Genomic DNA, 23,892 nt, shown 5'->3' with positions numbered 1-23,892 from the left:
ATTTATAATTTTTCAGGATATGGGTTTTCAAAACTGTTGTTTGAGGAATAATAGCTCTCATAGTTCCATTTGGAGTCAGTCCTTTTGTCTTCCTTTTTTGTTTGTTTTTTATTCTCTTAGCTATGATCATGGTTGATCATAGTTAAGTTTCTTGAGTTTCATGCTTGAGTTTCAAGCTTACTTTTTTTTTTGCTAATACTCTTTTGTATTTATTAATACTTACCCATATTCTTTAATAGGTATCAAGTTGACTAGCATCTAGGTCCTGTATTTGTTTATTCCAATTTTGCACGGAGTTCTTGTTTTGTTAATTGTGAAGGGCAAAATCTCAGTTTTCCAGAAATCAGGTTTTTGTACTCCTTCTAAAGTTTTGTATCATTTCACATATTAACTGATTGTAGATTTTAAGGTAAAGGGACAAAGAAAAACTACTGCATCTAATTTGACCTTCATTAGACTATTAGATGCAGTTACTACAATTCAATTCCTTGAATTACAGCTATGTATCTCCTAGTAATCTGTGTTTGAACAGTTCATACCCTGTATCTTGAGAAACCAAATCTTGTCAAAAGGTATCTGGTTTCTGAATGTTTCAAGAGATGGATGATCCATATATATATATATATATATTTTTTTTTAAATTATTTTTTTCTTTTTGGTGATGTGTTCCAATGATTAATCATCTTCTTTTTAACAAAGAATGTGTCTGGTAGATGGTTCCAATGATTGGTTCTTTTTATCCCCTGCCCTTTTAGATTAATGAGATCTTTAGTAGTCACTGTATTCTTCTCATGATAGTATCAAGTCACCTTTCATTGTTCTTTTTGATAAATTAATCAGTTTCTTAGTGTAACTTACTTCCTACACTTTTGGTATGAACGATTGCCCATCACAGCTGATCAGAACCTTTCTGCCTGTACAGTTCTATTGATGTAATTTGAGTTTTGTCTGAATGAATGGTTTGAAATTGGCCACTTCTGTCCTCTGTGGACCACAGAATTCTTTAAAACATAGTTCACATGTAAATCCTCCACACATGGGTTTTCACATTGCATGATTTTATTCACATAGCTGTGGAATGAGAGATACATTTATTCAAATTCAAATAGAAGTTGCATAACTTAAGATTAATAAATGCTAATGACAGTAACTGGAATATATATTTATACAAAATGCTGAATTGACTGTTAGATCTTGAAATGTTACATTATTTAATATTCTTTTATGTCAGATTGATGTAAACTTAATCCTTGTGAGGAAATGTAAGACCCAAATATGTTGTAAAGAGAAAATTCTATTGAGCAAATTACGTAGATAATCTTCAGTAGTTATCATAAATGTGTAGATGAATTATATCAGCTGCCCCAAAAGACCAGCCTTAGAAGAATTGTAATTTTCTCTGCTGCAGTGTATACCTCTTTAAAATTTATTTGTTATTGTGCTCGGCATTTATTTGGTGAGAATGGTGCCAGAGTATCTGCAGAACATCCACATGCTTATTTGAGTTCGTGCAGCAAGGGGCATGAGTCTATTTACCTTGCTAAACATCTTTTCCAATAAATTTTCAAAGCATGGCTATAGATTTCATTATTTGCATTTTAGATTGTGTGGGAGGAAAGAGAAAAAAAAAAGAAACTGCAGGGGGCCTCACCATCCCTCCATGGTCCAATCAACAATGTTACTCCCTGCAGTTTGTCTGATTAACGGCTGCGCCTCCCACTGGGTTTGTGTAATAGGTGCAAGCAAGGTGTTTAGAAGTACTTTGTGCTTAATTACTCTCCGGGTCAAAAGCGTGAGACATATACCGTGCAGGGAGAAATTCGTTCTCAGTTTTTAATAGTTGACTCTATTGAATGCAGGTATAAGCTGTAGCATTATTTTATCATCTAGGTACAGTTGTATAGTCAGGAGATCTTTGCCTTGCACCCTGACACTTTTATTTTTCCAAATGCAGCTAATGATCTTTACAGACCAGGTCAAAAATTGTAGTTGCCTTAAACTGATGGGGAGGGGTTAGAAAAAAAACACTTCTCAGGAAGTGGCATTTGGGAAAGTAAGAGTTAGAGTGATTACATGGAATGCATGAAAACAATTGCTATCTGAAAATGGACTAATCAGCCATTTAAGATTTATAAATCAATAGCAAGAACAAAACTCATTGGCTTTTATTTTTGTGCTTGCCAGCTGCTCTTATGCCTATAGTTTGTAAAATATAGATTTCTTTCTACCAGTAAATGACAACAAACCATTCGGCAGTCATCAATTTGTATTTAATATTTTTGTCATTTGGGAATTATTGTGAAAAAATTTAGTGAGCTCTGATTTAATTAAGCATTTTTTGTTATGCAATGATAGTGAATTCTTGGATTTCTCACTTGCATAATATTTCCTGTTCTAATTGGCCTTTTGTATTCTGTGGAAAAAGCCAGTGTAGTTTGAGTTTTCATTGACTGATTGGGTTGATTATTTGGAGATGGCATGCTGGTAGCATTATTTGTTTCACAAAAATGTCATCAGAAACACCATTGCCTCAACATCTCTTAATGTGTTTCTTTTTTCAGTTTGCAAGTATACAGTCCATGAACGCTGTGTCTCAAGAGCTCCTGCATCTTGCATCAAAACATATGTGAAGTCCAAAAAGAATACTGATGTAAGTTTGGGTTAGCTTGAAGTGTGGCATGTCCCTGTTCATTTATTAACTCTATGTAAATGCACGCTTTTCTTTTGCAGGTAATGCACCATTTCTGGGTAGAAGGAAATTGCCCAACAAAATGTGATAAGTGCCACAAAACTATAAAATGCTACCAAGGCTTGACTGGACTTCACTGTGTTTGGTGTCAGATCACAGTGAGTATACAATATACAACCTTTAGCACAGATTAGAGAGACAAAAATCTGCATGTCTTTTTTATAGCCTCTTCATTCAAAAGGTCTCATTCAGTTTTGTCATCAGGAATGAATAGTGTGCATTTAAAGAAGTGGTATATGGAAAATATTCATAGGAGTCCTTAATTGTTGCAACCAAACACAAAGTTGTACTCTGCTTCAAGACAATATAAATATGGAAATAATATATGTCATTCTAAAGAGCAGAATGCCTAATCTACATTATAGAAAGATTATAGAAGAGTTTTCAGTACTGGGAAAAATCAAGGTCACTGTGACACTAGGGCAAAGTCGTAATATGTGATGTACTGACAGGCAAATGGAATTGAGGACATCTGGTAGGATATAGGGATTTCAAGTGTCTGGGAATAATAGCAGGGACATCTTGATAATATACTAATCTGTGCACCAAGTCTAATATATACAACTTTCATGTGCTCCTTATTCAGCAGGAACTAATAACTGGAACTAAAGACATTCAAGGAACACTGCCCTTACAAGTGAGATCTTCATGCTAGAAGGAGCAATGCCAGTATTTCCATTCCTAGCCTGGGCAGTATTTAAATCTAAATGGGGAGACATTCAGCCTTCTTTTTTGCTGATATCATTATTATTATTGTTATTGTTGTGGAACAGCAGTTGTTTGTTCAGTGTTTTAAATAATAATATGAAACCAAGGCATGAATGAATGTTTGTTTTCAACATACAAGTTTGGATGTTTTATGACACATTTTCTTGACACAAGAATACAAAATATGAAACATCATCAAAGAAAATAAATTCAGCATACTTTCAGTGATAAGCTGTTATGATTACTTAAAAACCAATGTTTTATAAGAAAGCAAATATGTAGTCCAGATTGCTGTCAAAATTTGGATAATTTATGCAGAGAAGAAAACGCCCGATCCAAATTTTTTGCATGCAGATAATTAAATGTAGACAATGGTTATCTGTATTTAGGTAGATAAGTAAGAGTCTTCCGCTCTAGATACTGGTGTGTTTATGTTTGTATAATATGTGTGTATCATTCAAGAAATACATAATATGTAAGGCTTCCCTTCTTGAAGCCAAAGAAAGTTGCAAATTCTGTACCATCTCAGAAGAATTCTTTACCCCTTTTTTGAAGTGAATCTGGACTAGATTTTTGAAAGCCTTTTACTTCTTGAAGATATACATCAAGATTTTAGAGGACTGCTGTGAGAACTGAGATTTATTGCGAAAATACTGAGAAAATATTTATAATTGAAGTGACTGTGAAGGAATAGTCTTAAATTCTTTTGAAAAATATCTCAAGTGTGTATATTTAAGGCTTAAATATCTATTGAAATTCCAATTAGAAATGAGCCTGTTCTTTTGAAAATTTTGGCAGAGGTTTACAGTTTTACAATTGTATTTCTGTTTTCTGTAAATGTATTTTCAAAAATCTTTAGTATGTTTATTTAATTTTTATGGTTCAGGTATAAGTGAGACAGTGTTTTTAAAGTTTTTAAAAAGCTTTAAAGTTTACAAACACTGCAATTATTTTTTTTTTTTTTCAATCACCTATTCACTTAGATTGCAGTAACTTCTTTTGCTAATAGGAATAACTTCCATTATTGAAAAGACAGTGTCTTAAATTTCAAATAGATGCATGATTTTTAAGTTAATGTTCTGGAGTTATAATCACATCCTTCATATATTTCCAACTTCTTGTGCAATGTATTTAAGGCTTGTTGCTGACATAATTTTGTAATGTAAGGGGATGCTGTTATTATGCAACTAATTCTGAGACTCTTTTGTTCATTTTAAATATTTCTCTTTCCTACAGCTTAATGGAGTCGCTTCTAATACCAAATCACTGAATCAAATCCCCCCAAATTGAGATGTTTTTCACTAAGGAGGCTTGTTATGCTGAGTTCTCAGCCAGGTCCATGATTCCCTCTTCCATATACTCTGTAGTTCTCTACTATGGTCTCATTAATGGGTTTTTTTCCTCATTTTCCCTCCAGCAAATACGTTTTTACCTACTTTGCAGGCATCTAGTTCTGAGGGAGGTAATATTCTTAAGGAGCTATGTTTGGAGTAAGGGAATTTTGTGGAAATGTATTTAAAAGCTGCTAATTTTTTTTTGAGAAGAGATGCATATTATTTTATTTCATTGTGTCAAAGTGTTATTTTCATTAAAGCTACGTATCTTCTACCATTTCTCTTGTCAGCTGTGCGCCAGTTATGTTGTCAATGATCAGCAGAGACTAATAAGAAGATTAAGCTATTTTTTTTCATAGATAAGTTTGCATGCCACCAAGTAGCAAATCTGCTAATTACCACTGAATGTGTGAAGATACTTTTATTTGATGTAACATGGCCTGGCGTGCATTAATTATGGTACAAGTAGCCTTACCACTGAGTCAGAGAATTAGCATGACAAATGATTTAGAGTACAGGGCTACCAAAATACCCTCACAATAAGGCTTTAATACTCAGAGTAAATCGAAACTCATTGGACTTTTATTTTCTGTTGCTAAGTAACTGCCTGAAAAGGTAACTTTGCAGTGTAAATTAACATGAACAAGGCTAATATTAGGTGCCATTCAGTTCAAAATTCAGAAATGTTCTGTCTACATTAACTGTATCAGATAACTGTATGAAGACCACATTACTGGTAAAGCTTATATGCATAAGCAAGTGGGACAATTTTATTGTAATTTTAATAGAGTTCATATTGTCAGAGTTTAATCATCTAAGGGAAAATGAATCAGTTGTAAAAATGTGGTTTACAGTTGCAGACATTGAACTACAGATTTTTGTAACATCTTTTGAACTAATGCTGTATTCTACCTATTAAACTAGTTAAATCACTTGGTAAAGCGGATTTTTGCTTCAACATTTTTGACATTTGTTATATTTATTATTTTCCTTAATGCAAATGCACATAACTTCTCAAAAAATAAAATATTTGAGCCTATGGGAAATGCATGTTACCTGAAGAACTCAGTTTATTGAATCAATACAGAAATAATACATTTTCACCAAGTTTCACAATATTAAGTTCTATTTTCTGCTGTCTATCTCTAATAATATTGTGAAGTATACCAATTAAATGTGAATGCTTTGCATGATCCAGACACACAACTGTGCCTTTATGCTGTGTGGCTGGATATCTGTGTTGAAATAGTCTATTTAGAGACACTTGAGTTGAGTTAAATCCTAAAGTATCAGCAAGAACTCTTGATTGTTAATGCAAAATATTTCAATAAATGCATTATTATTTGTTGGCATTTACTGTTGATGCTATATAGCACATCTTTTCCTTCCACCATTTTAATAATATGGATGTAAGCCAATGCTCTTTCAGTCAGCAGACCTGAGGATATTCTTTCTGTGTTTTTAGAGCAGAACTCATTGCTTTCAGGAAAACTGGATGAATGCTAAGAATAAAGTAGGGAGAGTAATTCAAGTTCCTCAGCAGTCAGTGAAATCTGAACATTGATTCAATCAAGACCAAAATTTCCACAATACAGCTTAAAGCTCTTAAATATTCCTACATACATTTTCTAAGATATTGCAGCATCCCAATTAAAAGGCTGACTTTATCATCTTCTGGTAGGAGATAGAATTGTAATGCCAAAAGCAGCCCTGAATTACCCTAGATCACCCACTAGTAGTAGAACAGAAGTTCCTGACTCAGTGCAAGAAGCTCCCTTCTGAAATGAAGGTTTTGATCACTGTTACTGTACTGCCATGGAGTGTTCTCATTTTGTCTGCTGGACCACACATGCAATCTCCATGCTGGAAATTATTTTGATCGACTGTTCTTTGCTTCAGTATAAATTCGTTGGTTTTGTCAATCCTAAGAGGCTTTCCACTGCATTGTGTTTCATTTTCCGTATAGAACTCTAGTAACAGATTAATTTAGCATATGTAAACTCACACCATTCCAGAATGCCCCATTTTCTTAGACTGTAGTAGTAAAATGTCTAAGTTGAATCTTCATTTTCTGTCTTCCTGTAGCTGCATAACAAATGTGCTTCACATCTAAAACCTGAATGTGACTGTGGACCTTTGAAGGACCATATTTTACCACCCACATCAATCTGCCCAGTAGTATTGGTGAGTTGTCCATATATTTATTTCAGATATAATCCTCTCTCATAGATAACTGCTAAAACAATGCTGGTGCTGACTGCCAGAATATTTGCTAAATTCCCAAAACTGTGTGAACCTTAAATACAATGGGTAATCCTTACTGATGAGTTTATAGGCTCAAGTGTGCTTTATCCTCTGCATATTGCATTTTCCTTCATGTGAGAATGATCATTCTGTAAGGCATATTATAACTGAAGCTGACTCAAGTTTTATCACTTACTCAGTCTGTATTTACCAGAAACTGTATAGGCAGAACACTTCTACATTTTATAGATCCAGCTTCCCAGAATAATGAAGTTATTCTTATGGACAGTTTTTGCTTGGGATGCATATTGTATATCTGCAATGCTGAGGTCTCTGATCTAAGCCGGAGGTTACCTAGAGTGATGACACTGGTCTTGCAGTAAGCTATGCATCAACATTATGGTATATTTTATTCTGCAGTAGTGGACAGTAAATTTCTCTATCCACAAAAACAATAACTCAATTCAATGAAAAGAAAAATGCAAGCTATGTGTAGGTTGTATAGAAAAGAGCTGAGCAGTTTATCATTAAAAAAGAGCTTTGGAATTAACTTATGAATTCATATATTAAATTGGATGTTTTGTGCTGATGAAAGTCATAGCATCATCATACTCGTAACAAAACAGATGTGGTCCTCTTACTCTAAATTTATTTCATAATAATAGTAAGAAGTTCTTGAATTTAAGAAGGAGGGAATTTTTTTTGTAGGGAGGTAAGAGTAAGACACTATGCTTTCTAATCTTAAACCTGTTTCTAATCATCAAGAATAATATTCATACCTGTTGTAAATGACTTGTTTTCTGATAATCCTTTCAACTGTTTGGTAAAACTGCAAAGGGATGCATGCTAGACTTCAACCCTCTACATGAATAGATTGGGACTATTCCATTGCTGTTAGTGAAAGTAAAGCAATGGAAAGCTGGATTTAATATTTATAAAATATTTTTTAGTATTTATGAAAAGTCATGAGTAGTTTTGTAGTTTGTCTGTAATAGTATTTTGATATTGCCTGGACATGTTCTGAATTATAATTGTAAAGTGTTATTGTAAGTTTGTTGGATGATTGCAATCTGCTATAGATTATTTGATTTTCAGAAATTTAGGTCATACTTTAAAATTTAACATGTATAAATTGCTATTTTGTTACAGGGCCATTTTTGTTTTATTGTTATTTATTGTTTACCATTCTTATAAACTGAATAAAGCCTCAGCATGAAATTTCATCTTCAATTATATTTGTGTAACTCCATTTTCTTTTCAGGAGAGGAAGAGGTATAGAGGAATTACAATTTTCATTCCATGACTGGAGTTTAGTTAAGTTGTTTAGAGGATATATAAAACCACTCTAGAGTCAAATCACCCTTGAATAGGTTTGTTTTATCTGCAAATTTTGAAGGCATAAGCAGAAGTAAATACGTTTTCCTGTACCAGAATCATGTTTCAATATTACATACTAATAATGTAACATAAAACATGCTTTTCGGCACAATACATATTGTTAGGAATGGAAAATATGTTTTACTGTTACTTAATGGGAACTTCATAATTTTGTAGTATATATATTCATCTAGTAGTTTCTTCCAAAAAGGCATTAAAATCCTGTATATACTTACAAATACTACATAAGTGTTCTAGCTAATAGGAATTCCTCCTAGAAATGATTGATTACAGTGTACGTATTTATCTTAGCAATTTTTAAATTAGTTTCTTCCATTTCCTGTTATGGGGATTCCATTTAAGGAACATAGTGCTTCATTGTATGTGATGCCAGGACTCTCAATGATGACAGCAAAATCAGGAAATATATCCATGTCAAAGTTTTCTAAGGATTAAATAGTAAGTGTATCTGTTAATAGAAATTATATGTTCAGACATATCGAATGGAAGAGTCTTCCACCTGGGACACTCATTTAGCTTCAATGATCAGCTGAGCAATCATATTCTTGCAATGCTACGTATCTGAAAAGCAAAGGAAAGCAGATAAATGTTTTTGCACCATGCTTTTTGTAGCAGGTATTTTGAGTATTCGGGTATTTTGAGGTATCAGAGAAGAACATTATCTCCATCTCCTGTAGAATAAGTTGTAGGAGTTGTGGGAAAATAGGAAGAGGAAAAATCTTGTATCTTTGATCTCCTAAATATTTTGGCCCTCCCTTCTATCTTAACTTTGAAAGTCCAGACTTCTTCCTTAAAACTGTCAGTTAATCTCAGGCCAATATGCCTTCTTATAAGTTTTCTTCTAAGAGTACAGGTTAAATTCTTATATTTTCTCTTTTGTGGAGCAAAGTACCTTCATATTTTTACCTTTCTCATCCAGCATGTCTCATTTCATCAGTTCTTGTGAAATCCAGCCTCAGCTCTTTCTGCAGAGATGAAAATAGTTTTTTTTCAGAAATTGCATTTCACCAGAACCATGGACTATACTGAAGCTACCACTGGTCTCTCACTTACAAGTTATTGTTCAGGTCCACATCCTCTCCGTTTTTCCATTTCCGAGGTATCCATAAATATCCAAAATCATTTCTGTGGCTGTGTAGAATAAATTAAAAAAACCTACCTTTCCTGATTGTAATATCACAGAAGGTGATAGCTCTTTCCCTCCTAAACATAGCCACCTCAGCTCAAGTGACTGTTCTAAATTACTCATTTAGGGTCTCTTTAGACTCAAGAGAGATTCCTCTAAAATAGCATGACCCTCTTTTGCTATCCTTTCTCTAAATGGCTGGAGAGAGAACTTAAATGCCTGGTAATCTGAAAGTTAGCTGCCCTAAGTCAAATAAGAGGACTCACATCTTCAAAACTGCACAAAGTGGATCTTGTCAGATGTTATTCCTAAATATTATAAGCAACATTCTCAGGTGAAAAAGAAACCATGGGAAAAGTCACACAGATGTCTGGATTCAATACCTTACTAAGATTTTTCATATCTCACTGCAATACTTTTAAATGTTTTAGTAAAATGTAGTCTGTCAATTTTAAAAATAGTTCTTTTTACTTTTCTGTTTACTGTATGGAAGGCTTGTTGTACAGTGAATTTTTTTGTTCAAGTTAAATGAGTTTTGTTATAAACTGTGTGTGCAGATCTCAAGTGATAGTCTTTTAATAGATGTCAGATACACTTTAATGTTACTCTCTTTTATTTCAGTAACATTTTAATTAATTCATACTGATTGAATAAATGTACATTGAGACTTGTTTCCTAATGAGGGCACATTTAGAGGAAAGGTTTTGCATCATTCTGATATCCTGTGGGTAATTATATTCTAATTATATGGTGGGGGGAAAAAGTCTATAACTCAGTGCTGATATTGTTCATTGGACCCAATTAATTACATGCACATAATGAAAGTTCATGATAAGGTTGACTGGCAGTGAGTTTAAAAATCTTTAACTCAATTGAATCCTAGCCTACCAAGAGTACAGAATTAGATCATAACCAGGTTAAAACCTGGGTATTGGAATGAGATGAGTGAGTAGTGAGGAAAAAAGATTGATTTATCCTTACGATACAGCTTCTCTGCCCCCACCCCTTTGTAAAGCAGAAAGGGAAAAATGCTAACATACGTTTTGGCTTCTTCATTTCATGCCAGCCTTTACTTCACTCTGTTCATTGATGAACACATAGGATGTTCTAATTCATATTTATGTTTGTTGTAGAATAATTAGGTTTTTCTGTTTCCCATCAAAATAGATATAGTCTTGGGTAAAGCCAAACTAACCAGTAAAAGCCTACTATTTAATAAATATTTATTTCATAAGGTATGACAATTTTGATTCCCCTATTGTTTATTGAATTTTACAGTGTGTTTTTTTTAACTTAGTTTCTAACATTGGTTTTAAAAACTAATTAAAACTGTTTGTTTTACAATTCATTCCATATTTTTTTTTATTCTACAACTAAGTACCTTGATTAGAGCGTGAGTGCTAATATATGGCACTTATCACTATCTCTATAGTAATCAGTTTATTTCAACAGGGGAGGGTCTGGTGTAATATTGAAGGTAAGAAGTTAAATAATTAAAATTTTAAATTGTATGTGTTTCCTTGTATCTGATTTTCAGCTTTATTATTCAGCTTTCTGGTCATCATGATAAAAAGTTTGGAGTAACTGACTTTTGTTTCTTTTCTCTTACGAATGAAGTTGTCTATTGTGTAGTGTAGATGCTTATTAACTTTTTAGGACAAAATGATTTAAACATAAATTCTATTTATATAAATATAGAATATAGATGTAAAATTGTATACATCAGAGAATACATATGTTTATATATATGTAATATAAAATACCCTTATAAGTCAAATTCACTCAAGATTTTATTTTGAAATATAAACAGCTATATATTTTGGAGGAGGGAGCAGATGTATCTGATTTGGGTCAGATTTAATCATACAATGATAGGTTGTAATGGGCCTCACGTATCACCTGGTCCAACCTTTGGGTTGGTTTGGCCTTTTATTGTACAAGAACAGAAATGCTCAGACATAATTTGTTTAGAAGTAGTTCTAGTTAGACACTTAATACACACAGCAGATTACAAATGTTTTAGCTAAGCAACGTGCCCTGTGCAACTGAACAATATACATTATGATCTGTAGCTTCAAACTTTTGTGTAAATCTAGCAAATGTGTTGAGATGCTGGCAAAAAATAATACAGAACTGAGATGAAAGTATTGTACAGGAATTTTATTTGACTTGATTTGATATCAGTCTTTAGAGAGACTAGATAGGAAAGCTAATAACTGTGTTATAATTGCGACAGTTAAATAGATGTTTTTCAATGTCTCATAATGTTTTACTAATGCTGTTTTCCTGTGAGGTGGGTAAGTGTTGCTCACATAGGAAAGCAGAGACGCAGAGAGAGAAAAAAAGGAATTAGCATTTGCTGAGCTTTCTTAATCCTTTTTTTTCCAGTTTTTAAACCTAAAATTATTATTCTGTTTTTATTATAGTAGAGATCAGTTTTAATTCAGTTGAATTCAAGTTCAACACAGAGCACAGAAAATCAGTGCAGTGTGTAAGCATCTTTATGAGCAACTCAATCCTTTGAAGTTGAGTATTAGCTTTATTCTCAGTTTCTGAAGAAAGATACTACCAAAAAAACCCCGGTTATTAGAATATATATACTTCAGTTGGGGTAGAATTTAAATCTGGTTGTTGAATATTAGGTAATGATATAGCAATAGAAACATCTAAAAAACATAACAAAACACTTTTTATGCTATTCAGTTGCGTATCATGTTGCAGATTCAGTTCTCTGAGAATCTAAAAGAGACTTGAAATATAATGGTGTGCTTATCTACACTAAGAGCTTTTTCATTTCTTTGAAGTCAGAAGGAAATTAATAATTGCCCTGGAGGAAAATGTATCTTCCTAACTAATTATCTGTTCAGCAAACACAGTTCAATGTTAAAATAATAAGATGCTGATAAACTGTAATGGCAGCCATTCAATCATTTTAAGTTATCTCTAGTTGCCTGCCCACAACTCATCACTACTGTCGGTCCCTAAGTTTAGTCCTTAGATCCTCTCCCATTGGAGGTTAACATGTTTTTATTTTCAAAATTATTTTCCAACTCTTTTGCCTTTCTTGGGCAATGTGGATAAATGCCTGCTATAGCCCACATTCATTTTAGGTTGCAAATTACATTAGAATTCTTGGGCCCTAGAGTTGGTGCATGTTGAGGCATATATTGAATGGGTGCAAGGTGTAAGGCATGTTATCTTCAGCCAACTAAATAAACTGAGGCTGACATGCTAAATGAGAAATACTTGGTTGTGATTTTGATGTGTGATTTTTTACATCTTTATGAAGACTTATTAAAGAATAAACACAAAATACACACATAAAGTTACCATATAGACCCACAGTCTTGCAAGTTTGGAAGTTATTCTCAAACGAAATCTCCATTCCAGCCTTGTCTTTTTCCAGGTATTTTGTCTCCTAGTATTACGGGTGACAAAATACCTCCTTCTGATTGACATAATGTGATTTCTTTTTGTTTTAGCTGCAAATGTTTCTATCATGACAGCTCTTAGATGAATTAGAAGCCTTCACTTTCATTTATAGTATGGGCACGTGCAACTCACTACAGTATTTTTGCTAGTGAATGAGGATGACTTTTAGCTTCAGCCCATGGATGTAGAGCTGGATATTGTGCTACAGCTCTAGGAGCTTTGAAGAAGGCATGGTGTACTGTTCTAATATTGGCCCTTCTAATTAGTATGTGCACAGGGTTAGATCTAGAAATGTGGAAAAAAATTATACAGTAAATTTTCAAGACATTTTAGCATAGCTAAATCCTAGTTAGTTGGATGTGATATGTGTTAGATGTCACCAACAGATTGCTTCCCTGGGTTTTGGAGTAGTGGTGGTAGAGTTTTATCAGTTTCCAGGATATCTGAATCTTTGCGTTTTGTTGATTATTGTGCAACTATGGACATAAATTGCACAGAATGGAATTTTTGTAAGCAAGGGCTTGAATACCACATAGGCTTACAAAATGACAGTCTAGGAGTACCTATTCTAATGCTTAATTGCATATTAAAGTACAGTTTTTGCGTCCCCTGGAGATTCCTGTGTCTTTAAACAAAATAGCTTCAAGGAATTGTGGAGCAACCTTCCTCCAAGTTCCTGAAAAAAAAAAAGTGTCAGTTAGGTATTCAAGTCACATATTTAAACTTCCATGGCCTTCATCCTGTGAAGATTTAAACATACCTTTAGGAGGTATTTTGTGCATTCCATCTCATCTTCCGTAACCAGATTGTCCTGATCAGTATATTTTAAGTTCAAGTTTCTGAGTTCTAAAATAAGATTATATTTTTTTAATAACTATTTCAGTTTATGCATATTAACATAGAATTTTATTTTCTCCTTATGTGCCCCATCCACCAGCTGGTCTTTAGGGTATATACCTCATTTGAAAGCGTATTGTATAAATGAAGTTGTTATCATACAGAAATAATCTCAAGTTTTCAGTAGTTACTTAACAAATTGTGTAATGGTATTAACCATTCACTAATGGCCTTAAAATCCTATTTAATTTATAAATAAATTATTATTTAATGGACTAAATAAATTGTTTTAAATAATCTCAGATATGGATGAAATAATGCAGAAAAATATATTTGCACTTTGCTTAAGAGAAAAGGTGAAGGGAAAAAAAAGAAATTTTTGCTACATTGGCACTGGATTCTGTCAGCAGTTAAAATGTAAAGAGGTAACTATTTAGTAAGCCATAAATTACTATACATCTGTTTTCTCATGCCAGCTATGATAGAATATGATATTTCAGTATTTTTTGTAAAGGAAAATACTCTATCTTTGTATGAAGGAGTAGAAGTACTTTCTGGGGATAAGGGTTGTATAGCTTGTCAATTTCAGCAGAAAAAAGCTTTTTAAATATGATTCCTCGCTTTGTATGAGGATTCAAAGACTTGGAATATATAAAAAAGGATATATTCTCCAGGTTCCAAGTATTTCTTTTACTGTCCAAAATAATATGTAGTCTTTAGGTTTTTTAATATTTTTATCTGGTGATAAAATGGTCCCACACATCCTTCCCAGAGTATGCAAATGTGTAGAAAAAGAAGAAAGTGCCAGGTAAGTTTAAGTGCAACTGCTGCAACGTGAGGTTCCTCAGGAGTGCTCTCTCCGTGCCCCTTGCTGTCCCAGCTGTTTGGTGTTGCAGCCTAACATTCTCTTTTTCCAACAGACGCTACCCACTTCAGGAGGTTTGCTCCCTGAGGTGCGTAATGGGAGGCATCTGTGTACACACGAGTACTAATGAATCATGATATTGTACATTCTGCTTGCTATGAAAGTGCATTTTGGGGCTGGACTAAAACATGGTATTCTGTGGTGTTGTTTGAAAGGCCTTGTCTTATTTATAATTTCTTTTTTCTTATTTGGATGAGTAAGTGATAGATACAATTGAATAGTTCTTCTCAGACAGTGATCTCTCTGGAGCAATATTGAATGGTAGAAGCTCCAGCTAAGGGATATTGACTTTAAAGTTGAAGCTCAAGGGGAGAAAAAAAAGTCATGAGAGGTCTAAAAGTGGGTTGAAAAAATTTTGTTGTGTTAAGTACTATTTTGAAAGTATGTGCTCTGGCATATACCAAAAGAACAGACAAGTTTGATTCTTTGAGCCATCAAAATGTACAATAGCTTTTAAAATGCTGTATTCAGTATATTCAGTTTCTCTGTCAACTTCATGCATGTCCACTAAACAAAATGGCTCACTGACACATTTATCATTTTGTATGCTTTAATTAATAAGATACACAACTGTTGTAGGTGCATTTCTTCCTTTGAAAAATAAATTTTTGCACTTTGTAAAACCATTTATTCAATGCATGTCAAAATTGTCTTAACATTGCTAGAATTTGTAGGCTGATATCCACAGGTGATTCTGTTAAACTGTTATTATCTTGTAAACATGACACTGTTTAGTTTCTGACACTTGTGGATAGCTTAGTAATGTTACAGTTCCTGAAAGACAGTCATGTACAACTGGATTAGAAAGCCAGCTTTCTATTTAATACACAAGACAAACTATCTGTGCAATAATATTTAAGAGATATTTTAAATAAAATGGTACATCCTTTTGTGCTCCACTAATAAATTTATTCAGTAGAATTAAGATGCATATTATTGTATTATTTCATGCAAACTGTAAATCAGGTCTTCACTTATATGACACGTATCTAAAAATTCTAAGATATGTAATTCTAGAAAATCTAAAAACTCCTACAAGGCTTCTTTAGAAATGTTTCACAGAAAATGGTTGGTACGTACAGTTACATACATTGATATTGTATTCATATAAGATGGGTGATACAAAACACATTTTTATACTTCTATAAATATATCTATTCTGTGAAATTAATATAAGGGTTTTTTCTTTATATTGTTTGAGGTGTATGGCCTAATCCTGCATAGTCACTGCATGGACAAAGCTGTGGTCTTTGTGAGTCAAGCAATTGTTTTATTTATGGGACAGGTATTAGAATTTTTTTTAGGAGGAATATTGCTGATGCAGCAGTCATAAGGGCCAGGGCCAGCTGAGGGTATTTGCTGCTGTCTATAGCATCCTGGAACAAACCAAAAAAAAAAACGATATCCAAAACATTGCTTGAGGTAATTGTTACTGCATTTTGCTGGTGAATGATTGATAACAGCAGGATTGGGCACTGTGGTAAGCATCATTTATATAAAGAGAGTTCTCAGCAGTATATAAATACTTTTCCTCTAAGTAATAGCATAATACATGTAAGATTTTTAGTGCCACATTTTATAAGTATGCCTCCTTTGAACAGTGTTTTGCTAACCTCTCTAAATGCACATACTCGGTGTGCTGAATCTGTTCCCTTATTTTGCCTTTTGCTTTGAACTATCAGAAATATATTGTTTAATGTAACATTTTTCTAGGCTTTTAAAAATTCGCTCTCTATCTCATAAAATTGGCCTTGGCCCATCAATCCAGCCTGTCCAGATTGCTGTGAAGCTTTCCTGTCCTAAGGCAGATCAATACTCCCACCCAACTTGGAGTCACGGGCAAACTGCAGATGAACACCATTATGGACAGTGCCTGTCTGTGTTTGAATGTTCAGGCTGAGATGAAGAGCTCTAATTGCTTTTACTGTTTTCTGTTTAAAGCAAGGATACAGTAGTCTAGACTATTGAACCTCCTCTTGAACTGATCAGTTTACTCAAAGCATACCAGAGCTCAGTTACTTAATCTTTTGGGAATCTCACTGCATACAGGAAACAGCGTAGACTACCTTGTTGGGTGTTTTGTTGGGGTTTTTTGGTTTGTTTATTTGAGGTTTTCTGTTTGCTTGTTTGTTTTGGGGGTTTTGTGTGTGTTTTATAGGTTTTTCTTCTGGTTGGTTGGTGTTGGGTTTTTTGGTGGGTTTTTTGTTGTGGGGTTTTTTTGGGTTTTTGTTTGGTTTTGTGTTGTTATTGTTGTTAATTTTTTGTTTGTTTTGTGCTTTTGTTTGTTTTTGTTTCTTTGGGCTTTTTTCTGCATGGATTTATCAGTCCTTTTACAAGAAATGTGATCAGATTGCCACAGTTCCCCGAAACACTTGCTTCCCAATTCAGCCTGGGATGATTTGGACCCCTATTTGCCTCAGGACTAGACTGAGACTTCATCAGTCTTCAAATTTAAGGAAACTAAAGATGGTATAAAAAACAGTGATGATCCACATCTGTGTTAGAAGGCAATGGATTAAGATGAGAGTTACTCCCTTCCTGCCAGAGAGTCTGTGTCAATGTTTCTTACCAGTTTAAACTTGTCCAGAAGGAGTGGCATGGATTAATTGCTATTACAGGCCCTTAGGCTTTATCAGAGGTAGCAGAGAGATGGGTTTGGCCTGGTAATGTGGTAACATTTAACGAACAGCTTACTGCATACACTTGCAGGGGGGTGAAACGGTGTCCTTCATACTGCTTTCTAGTGCAGCAGCTTTGTGCTAGCACATTCCCCTGACTAGTTTAAAGCCTCCTTCCACTTGTGAAGTGATGAAAGTGACTGGGGTGCAGTTGGGATTGGGGACACTGATTCTATTTGATAAACATCTGCTGTCTTAATTTGTGGTGCATTTTTGGACAACCTAGAAGGACCTGCTGAGCGCAGTTTATAAATAGGAGTAATGAGATACAAAGAGTAAGGACATTTTTCATTCCAAGTTCTGTGAAGTGACCTGACAACAGTTAAAAATATGATTACAGCGACATACTTCTGAGCTTTCCTCTTTCAAGTAACCATCTGATTGTGCTGTGTATAAGCATCAACAGTTTCCAGTGGCTTAGAATCTGATGTGGATTCTGTTTTCTTTCTGATGCAAAATACATATTTTATAAAAGGCCATGCAGCCAATTGTTTATGGTACATTTAGGACAGGTATATTTTGCCAAAGTGGTAAAGTACTGTTGAAGCATCCAACCTTTGCTAGCAGTTAGCAAGAAATTTTGACAAATTACCGGTCTCTTATCAATGTTCTTATTACACAGTCAAATATATTGTATGCTTGGCTTTCAACTTTCAGAATGTCATCCTGGCAATGTCAGATTGTCTTTTCACATCATTGCATCAATTTGTGTTGTGACTGCACACTTTTCATCCATCTATTGCCTAGTCAGTATGGAATGTCCAGGCACATAGATAGATGTTATGTGAAGTGGCCAGACATTGTGTAATAACTTGACTGAGATCACATTTTCATTAAAGCAGAATCTGACATTGTTGTCTAGTCAAAAAACAACTCTGAGGAGGCACTATCTCAGTTACAGTTGTATAGCATTAGATAATGTGTTAAAATATTTGGTTTTCTCCTTTTCTTTTTTCAAGGAAAGACAGGCAACAGTGAAAAAAGAAAAGAGTTGCCCCCAGCAAATGAACAAACTGGGAGAACGGAATAAAATGCAAAGAGCAAATTCTGTCACCGTAGATGGACAAGGCCTTCAGGTGTGATTATTTTTATTTTAATTTTAAGGACATACGTGTAGGTATGAAGACAATGATAGAGTGAGCAGTCTTTAAAGATATATTTCCTATACGGTCACTCTTCTAATATTTTACTTGTACATATTTAAAAATACAGAAATTCTTTCATCTGTACAGGAATCCAGTGGTGCAGATCAGTTTCACAGGTGATTGGTAGGACTTCCTAAGGTATTAAGGACACAGGAAAACTAGTTATAAAACACTTGTAATATGGAATTGAAACAGAACTCAATTGTTCACTCTTCTCACTTGGACCTGTTAACTAGTAGATGAATGGAGCAGACTTCAAGGATGTTACTTATTCAGGTATTTCCAAGTAGTGTATTTGGCACATGAAAATTAAAGAGAGAAGCAAGGTGGTTTCAGTAATGGAAGTTTTTTCCTGCTTGAAAGAAAAATATTTTGAGTGTCATGAGTTAATGTTATTTTAGGGAGGTTACCTACAGGCATGCCAGAAGTTCTGCCTGAACTTCTTTCCCTTGAGATATGAATAGTTTTTATAGAAATCAATGCTCACATATATGATGCTGCTGCTTTATTTCCTCAGGACTTAACTAATCATCATGATAATGTGATAATCATTTAACATACAGAGCTGACTGTTCTCTGTATCTTTTTATGTGTTGCCGTTGAGGTTCAGAAAGGTGTAAAAGATTTTACATTACCCTCTAATGTAGAGTTTTGCATTACTCTATATCAAATACTATATACCTCTTAATTATTTTATTATATACCTTATTGTGTCAGGATATAAAGGTTTATTTTATTGTTTCATCTTTATAGGTTAGCGAAACATTCATGTTATGACAACCCAAAAGGCTGGGGTGGTCATTGACAGAAAGTTCAAGTTCTGTCTAAACAGTCACAGTGTGACTAATAGACTGGTGCTAAAGGAAGCACACATGAGTTATCTAACTTTGGGATGATAATGGTGCCATTTCAGTGAGCCTGACTGCTCTAGAGGAGCATATTTAACATCTCCTTTCAGTAGCAGCACCATGTGTTATGAATTTTGGTTTTATTCCAAGCATTAGATTGCTTATGCTCATAGTATAGTTTCAAATATTTTTCAAGTCTCTGTTTCCACTCATGCAATGCAGTGCCTGGGACATACTACCTGGGCTGTTCACAGTAGCGAACTTCTAGCACCACTGACTCTTGTACACAACCTTACATTATTAAAATTTCTGCTTTCAGGTAATTAGGGCATAAGATTTTCTGTAAGATTTTTAGTATGATCCAGAAGTTATATTGTCTTTTCTTTCCATCATGAATCCAAAGCGTAGGGTTCATCATTGCTTTTATTTATTATCACTTAAGGAGAAGAGAAGGAAAGAGTGAGGACTAAGGTGATAGAATAATTATTGGATGGATTTGATGTGTTTTCTAAAGTACTTGTTATTGTTCTGTAATGCCAGATCTATCATGTACTGCAAAATGCAATACTAGTAATCATCGTGATAACGTGAGAAATAATGCTGCAGTGATGACCATAATTTGATTATTTGAAGTCTTTGTTTTTCTCTGTTGGATAAAATTTGATTCAAGTAACAGGAATCCATGTTAGCACCAACTATTACGTTTTTGGTTGGTTGGTATCAATAATAACCTGATCATTGTGAGGGCTGAGTGGATCTTGAAGGATACTGGGAACAGTGAGACTATTAAAGTCTTTTTTTTCCACTTACAGATTTTATAGTTTTGGAACTATTTCAACAAAAATGTAAGATTCCATAAATAGAACTGTTAATTAATGTTACTATTTTGCCTAAAGATGGTCTGGAGCAAAAAATACACGTAGCTGATAAAAGTATACTACTCTAATTCTCCCGTGTCTGGCCAAAGCATGCTAGTCTGAGTCTAATAATCTGATTTTACTGACATGGTCTCATCTAAACATGATCTTAAGTGAACAAGAAAAAAAAAAGTGACTTTTCGGGTACCTTTTTTATTCAGAAACATGTTTGCTATGTTGATTGCAGTTGTCAATTATTTAAGTTCTCAAGGTAGCATATCAAAGAAATCCATCAAATCTTCATGCTACTCCTGCTAGACCTTTGTTTTCAATGTGGGAGAAGTTATTTAGTTGGTTCAGCACTTTATCTTAGCTCATTTTCTTACCTTTTTTTTTTTAAAAAAAAAACACACACAAAAAAAAAACCAACAAAAAAACCCACAACAAACAACACACAAACCCTTTAAATCACTGCCTCTAAATCATGCAGATTAAGGTTTGAAAATGTTCACCAATGTAGTCTAAATCTTTAGTTGCATTGTTTGTTATATGGAAAGATCTATGTTGTCTAGAGAAGTGTTTTGGAAAAACTTGAAGAAATTAATTAAGAGACCTTATGTTGGAAATCAGTGGAATACAGACTGGTTTAAACACTTCTTTTATGGTCCTAAACCTTCAACTTGTAATAATATGGTTAAGTTTTGAAATGAAAGATTTAAAATAGAAATAAGTTTGTAATTTACTTTTTCTTGAGAAAAATATCATAAGCAAACCTTTCTTCCATCAGGCAGCAGTGAGCAGATAACTTAGTGGCAGTGGAGAACTGCTCAACTTAAAGACAATTAATCATAGTTAAGCACATTCATCTTGCTGCTTTCTAGCTAACCAGCATAATGATCAGGATTATTATTTCTAATTAGAGGAAGTAATAGATCATGTATAACCTTAGGATTAGTCTCATTAATTAACTTGCGTCCTAAGGGATTTCAGTAGGTAGTCCATCTCTGTCACAGTGAGCACCATTGGTTTACACTTAGTTCACAGGAACAAACATCATGGGAATTGGTTAAATAACTAAAATTGATTAAAACAGTAGATAAAAATTAAATATATGACAAACTTCATTACACTGTGCAATTTGATGTATGTTTCAACATATAGCACTTTACTATAACAACATACTGTGCTAGGATGTGATACTGGGTTGTTTTTGTGCTAGGTTTTGTTCCACCAAGTTTACCAGAGTTTTTAATTAATTTTTGTATATATTAGAACAGATTTGGATCCATTCTTTGTGAAGTTATGGTGGAGATGACACACTAGCACTTAACACTTCATTCTAGAAGAAAAGTGCTTTCAGATGCCTGTAGGATTATATTCCTATGTCTATAGGATGCCTGTAAAACTCCTTAGCTATCATGTTTCTCCGGTTCTGCCTTAAATTACTTTTTATTGAATCCTCAGCTGAAAAGATTGTCATTTCAGGAACTATGAATAAGGATTTGGAGCAAGAGCTTTCAATGTATCATTTTGAAACAGAGATGATCTAGGCTTCATCTGTGAAGTGGTTAAAGCATGACTTTGGAAATGTTGACTTTGACTGCTTAATATGCTTTAAAACATTGTAGAATTGATATGTGTCTGAAAGTGGTAATTTTAAATATGAATAGTCTAGCTTTATGTTTTTAAAACTGATATTAGAGATCATAGTATGTAATTTTTTTTGTTCTTCAAATCTACGGAGCAAAGGCAGTGAATATGCACATCTTAAAGTATCTGGAAATGTAAACTAACGCTATTACTTAAAAGAAAAGTTTTAGTTTGTAGAGCTAAGCATTAATTTGAACATGTTAGACTTTCTGTGTACAAAAGAATTAAAAAACCTGGTAAAATTTATTGTTTCCTTCAGTATGTTCTCCTCTCCATTCTTTTCCTCAGGCTTGCCCTTCTTCCACGTTTTCTTCTCTACTTTAAGCTTCCCAGCTTTCTAAGATGTTTAAAGGAACTCAATATTTTTCCATTTTAAAAAGCTTGGTATTCCGTATCATAGCAAATACTGTAGGTTTCTGTAATTTAAAAAAAAAAAAAAATCCATCAAGTTTAAAATTTGATGTAGCTAAATTGAACCTTTATGGTATAGTGTCATTTCTCACTGCAAAATAGTTACTTCATAGCTTTTTTCATAGAAAATTACTCCACTGTCAGAATCAGTCATGCATTTCTTGCTTTAAAGTTTTCTTCTCTGTTGATGGATGTAACCTATATATATCAATATTTCAGTGGACTTCTAAGTTAAAATGACATTGCAGCTATAAGACATCTAACATTTTTTTAAAAAGTCACTTGCAATTTGTGGCAAATTAATGAAGTGAGGATTATTGCAAATTACGGAATTGTTTCCAGCTGGATTACGTAGCATAACATAGAGTTTGCATTAAGCTTTTTGTTTTCTGTCTACTATAGGAAAAAATGAATGCAACACACAGCATTAATGAGTGGCTGTGTTATTCCCTTCTTTTAGATTACTCCAGTTCCAGGCACTCATCCACTTTTAGTTTTTGTCAATCCTAAAAGTGGTGGGAAACAAGGAGAAAGGTAAGGTTTATTTTATCTTTCTTCTTTTTTTTCCGCCTCTATTTCTCTGTTCTGATCTCTGTGATACATTTGGAAATGAATGTTAAAAGTTTACATATGAAAAGAAATCCAAAATTTTTATATTTTTGTGCCTCACATTTGAACATTCTGTTGCCCCGTTTGGAAGTACACATTAGCATAAAACTAGAATTCGTTCTATGCAGCAGTTTCATTTAACATCAGAAAACGTAGCTGTATTCAGTGTACAGTTTTGTATGGTCTCCATGAAGATGTGAGTTGCTATATTTTGTGTTGCAGCTTTGAAGTTATAATAGTTTTCTTTTAATCTCTGTAATAATTATGCAGACAGGCCAGTAATTTAAATTGGAAACAGTATTCCATTTTCTAATGTATGACTTGCCCTTTAAAGATATAGTGAGTACACTCTCCAGCATCTCCATACGATTTCCTACGAAGATAGGAGATAGGAAGCATTTTAACAATCCAGTTAAAGTATTACAGTCCAATCACACAAATTTTAATTATATGCTTAATTTTATGTAAGTCAGTAATTACATTGATTTATATTCAAAATGCTTAAGTTTATGTTTAAATGTTAGTGTATCAGAGGCATGATAAAACATAGGTAAGGAGCATTCTCTTTCTCCTCTACCCATCAAACTCAGGTTGAAATGCTGAATTAGTTAACTCCTGAGCAGTTTTTTCAGTGTATTTCAGAATCACAAGTGTTAAAAATATGACCATTTTTGATCATCACATAAATCCCAAAATTTTTATGGGCTAGTGTACCATGTCAGTCTTGTAATCTAGCCTTCAAGTCATGAAAAAAGTTTAAGGTCTTTTGGCTAAGATCAGGCTGAAGATGACTCACATGATCACTCAGATGATACTGAGTGATGTGGGTACCTAAAAACTCAAAAGGAGGGATGCTTTGTGATGGAACCAAGCAAGTAAACTGCAAGTGGGTCATCTTTCCCTATCTCTTCCCCACTACCTTCCTTAGATCACTTCTTTCA

The 23,892-nt window shown here is 33.8% G+C and overlaps 1 protein-coding gene across 7 annotated transcripts in view; it reads left to right on the top strand.

Annotated features, from left to right (window-relative positions):
• Window positions 1-23,892, top strand: part of DGKB (diacylglycerol kinase beta) — a 356,804-nt gene that overhangs the window by 114,070 nt on the left and 218,842 nt on the right. For 5 of the 7 annotated variants that reach the window (XM_051609482.1, XM_051609481.1, XM_051609483.1 and 2 more), the window contains 6 exons: window positions 2,562-2,650; window positions 2,731-2,847; window positions 6,877-6,975; window positions 14,749-14,781; window positions 18,391-18,507; window positions 22,803-22,876. In XM_051609482.1, the coding sequence (XP_051465442.1) occupies window positions 2,562-2,650; window positions 2,731-2,847; window positions 6,877-6,975; window positions 14,749-14,781; window positions 18,391-18,507; window positions 22,803-22,876 (529 nt within the window). The remainder of the gene's footprint in view (window positions 1-2,561; window positions 2,651-2,730; window positions 2,848-6,876; window positions 6,976-14,748; window positions 14,782-18,390; window positions 18,508-22,802; window positions 22,877-23,892) is intronic. The other 2 variants (XM_051609484.1, XM_051609485.1) reach the window with 1 other exon arrangement.

This window comes from Apus apus, chromosome 2 (genome assembly GCF_020740795.1).
Source record: "Apus apus isolate bApuApu2 chromosome 2, bApuApu2.pri.cur, whole genome shotgun sequence".
Taxonomy (NCBI): Eukaryota; Metazoa; Chordata; class Aves; order Apodiformes; family Apodidae; genus Apus; species Apus apus.
This window is presented reverse-complemented; position numbering and strand designations above follow the sequence as displayed.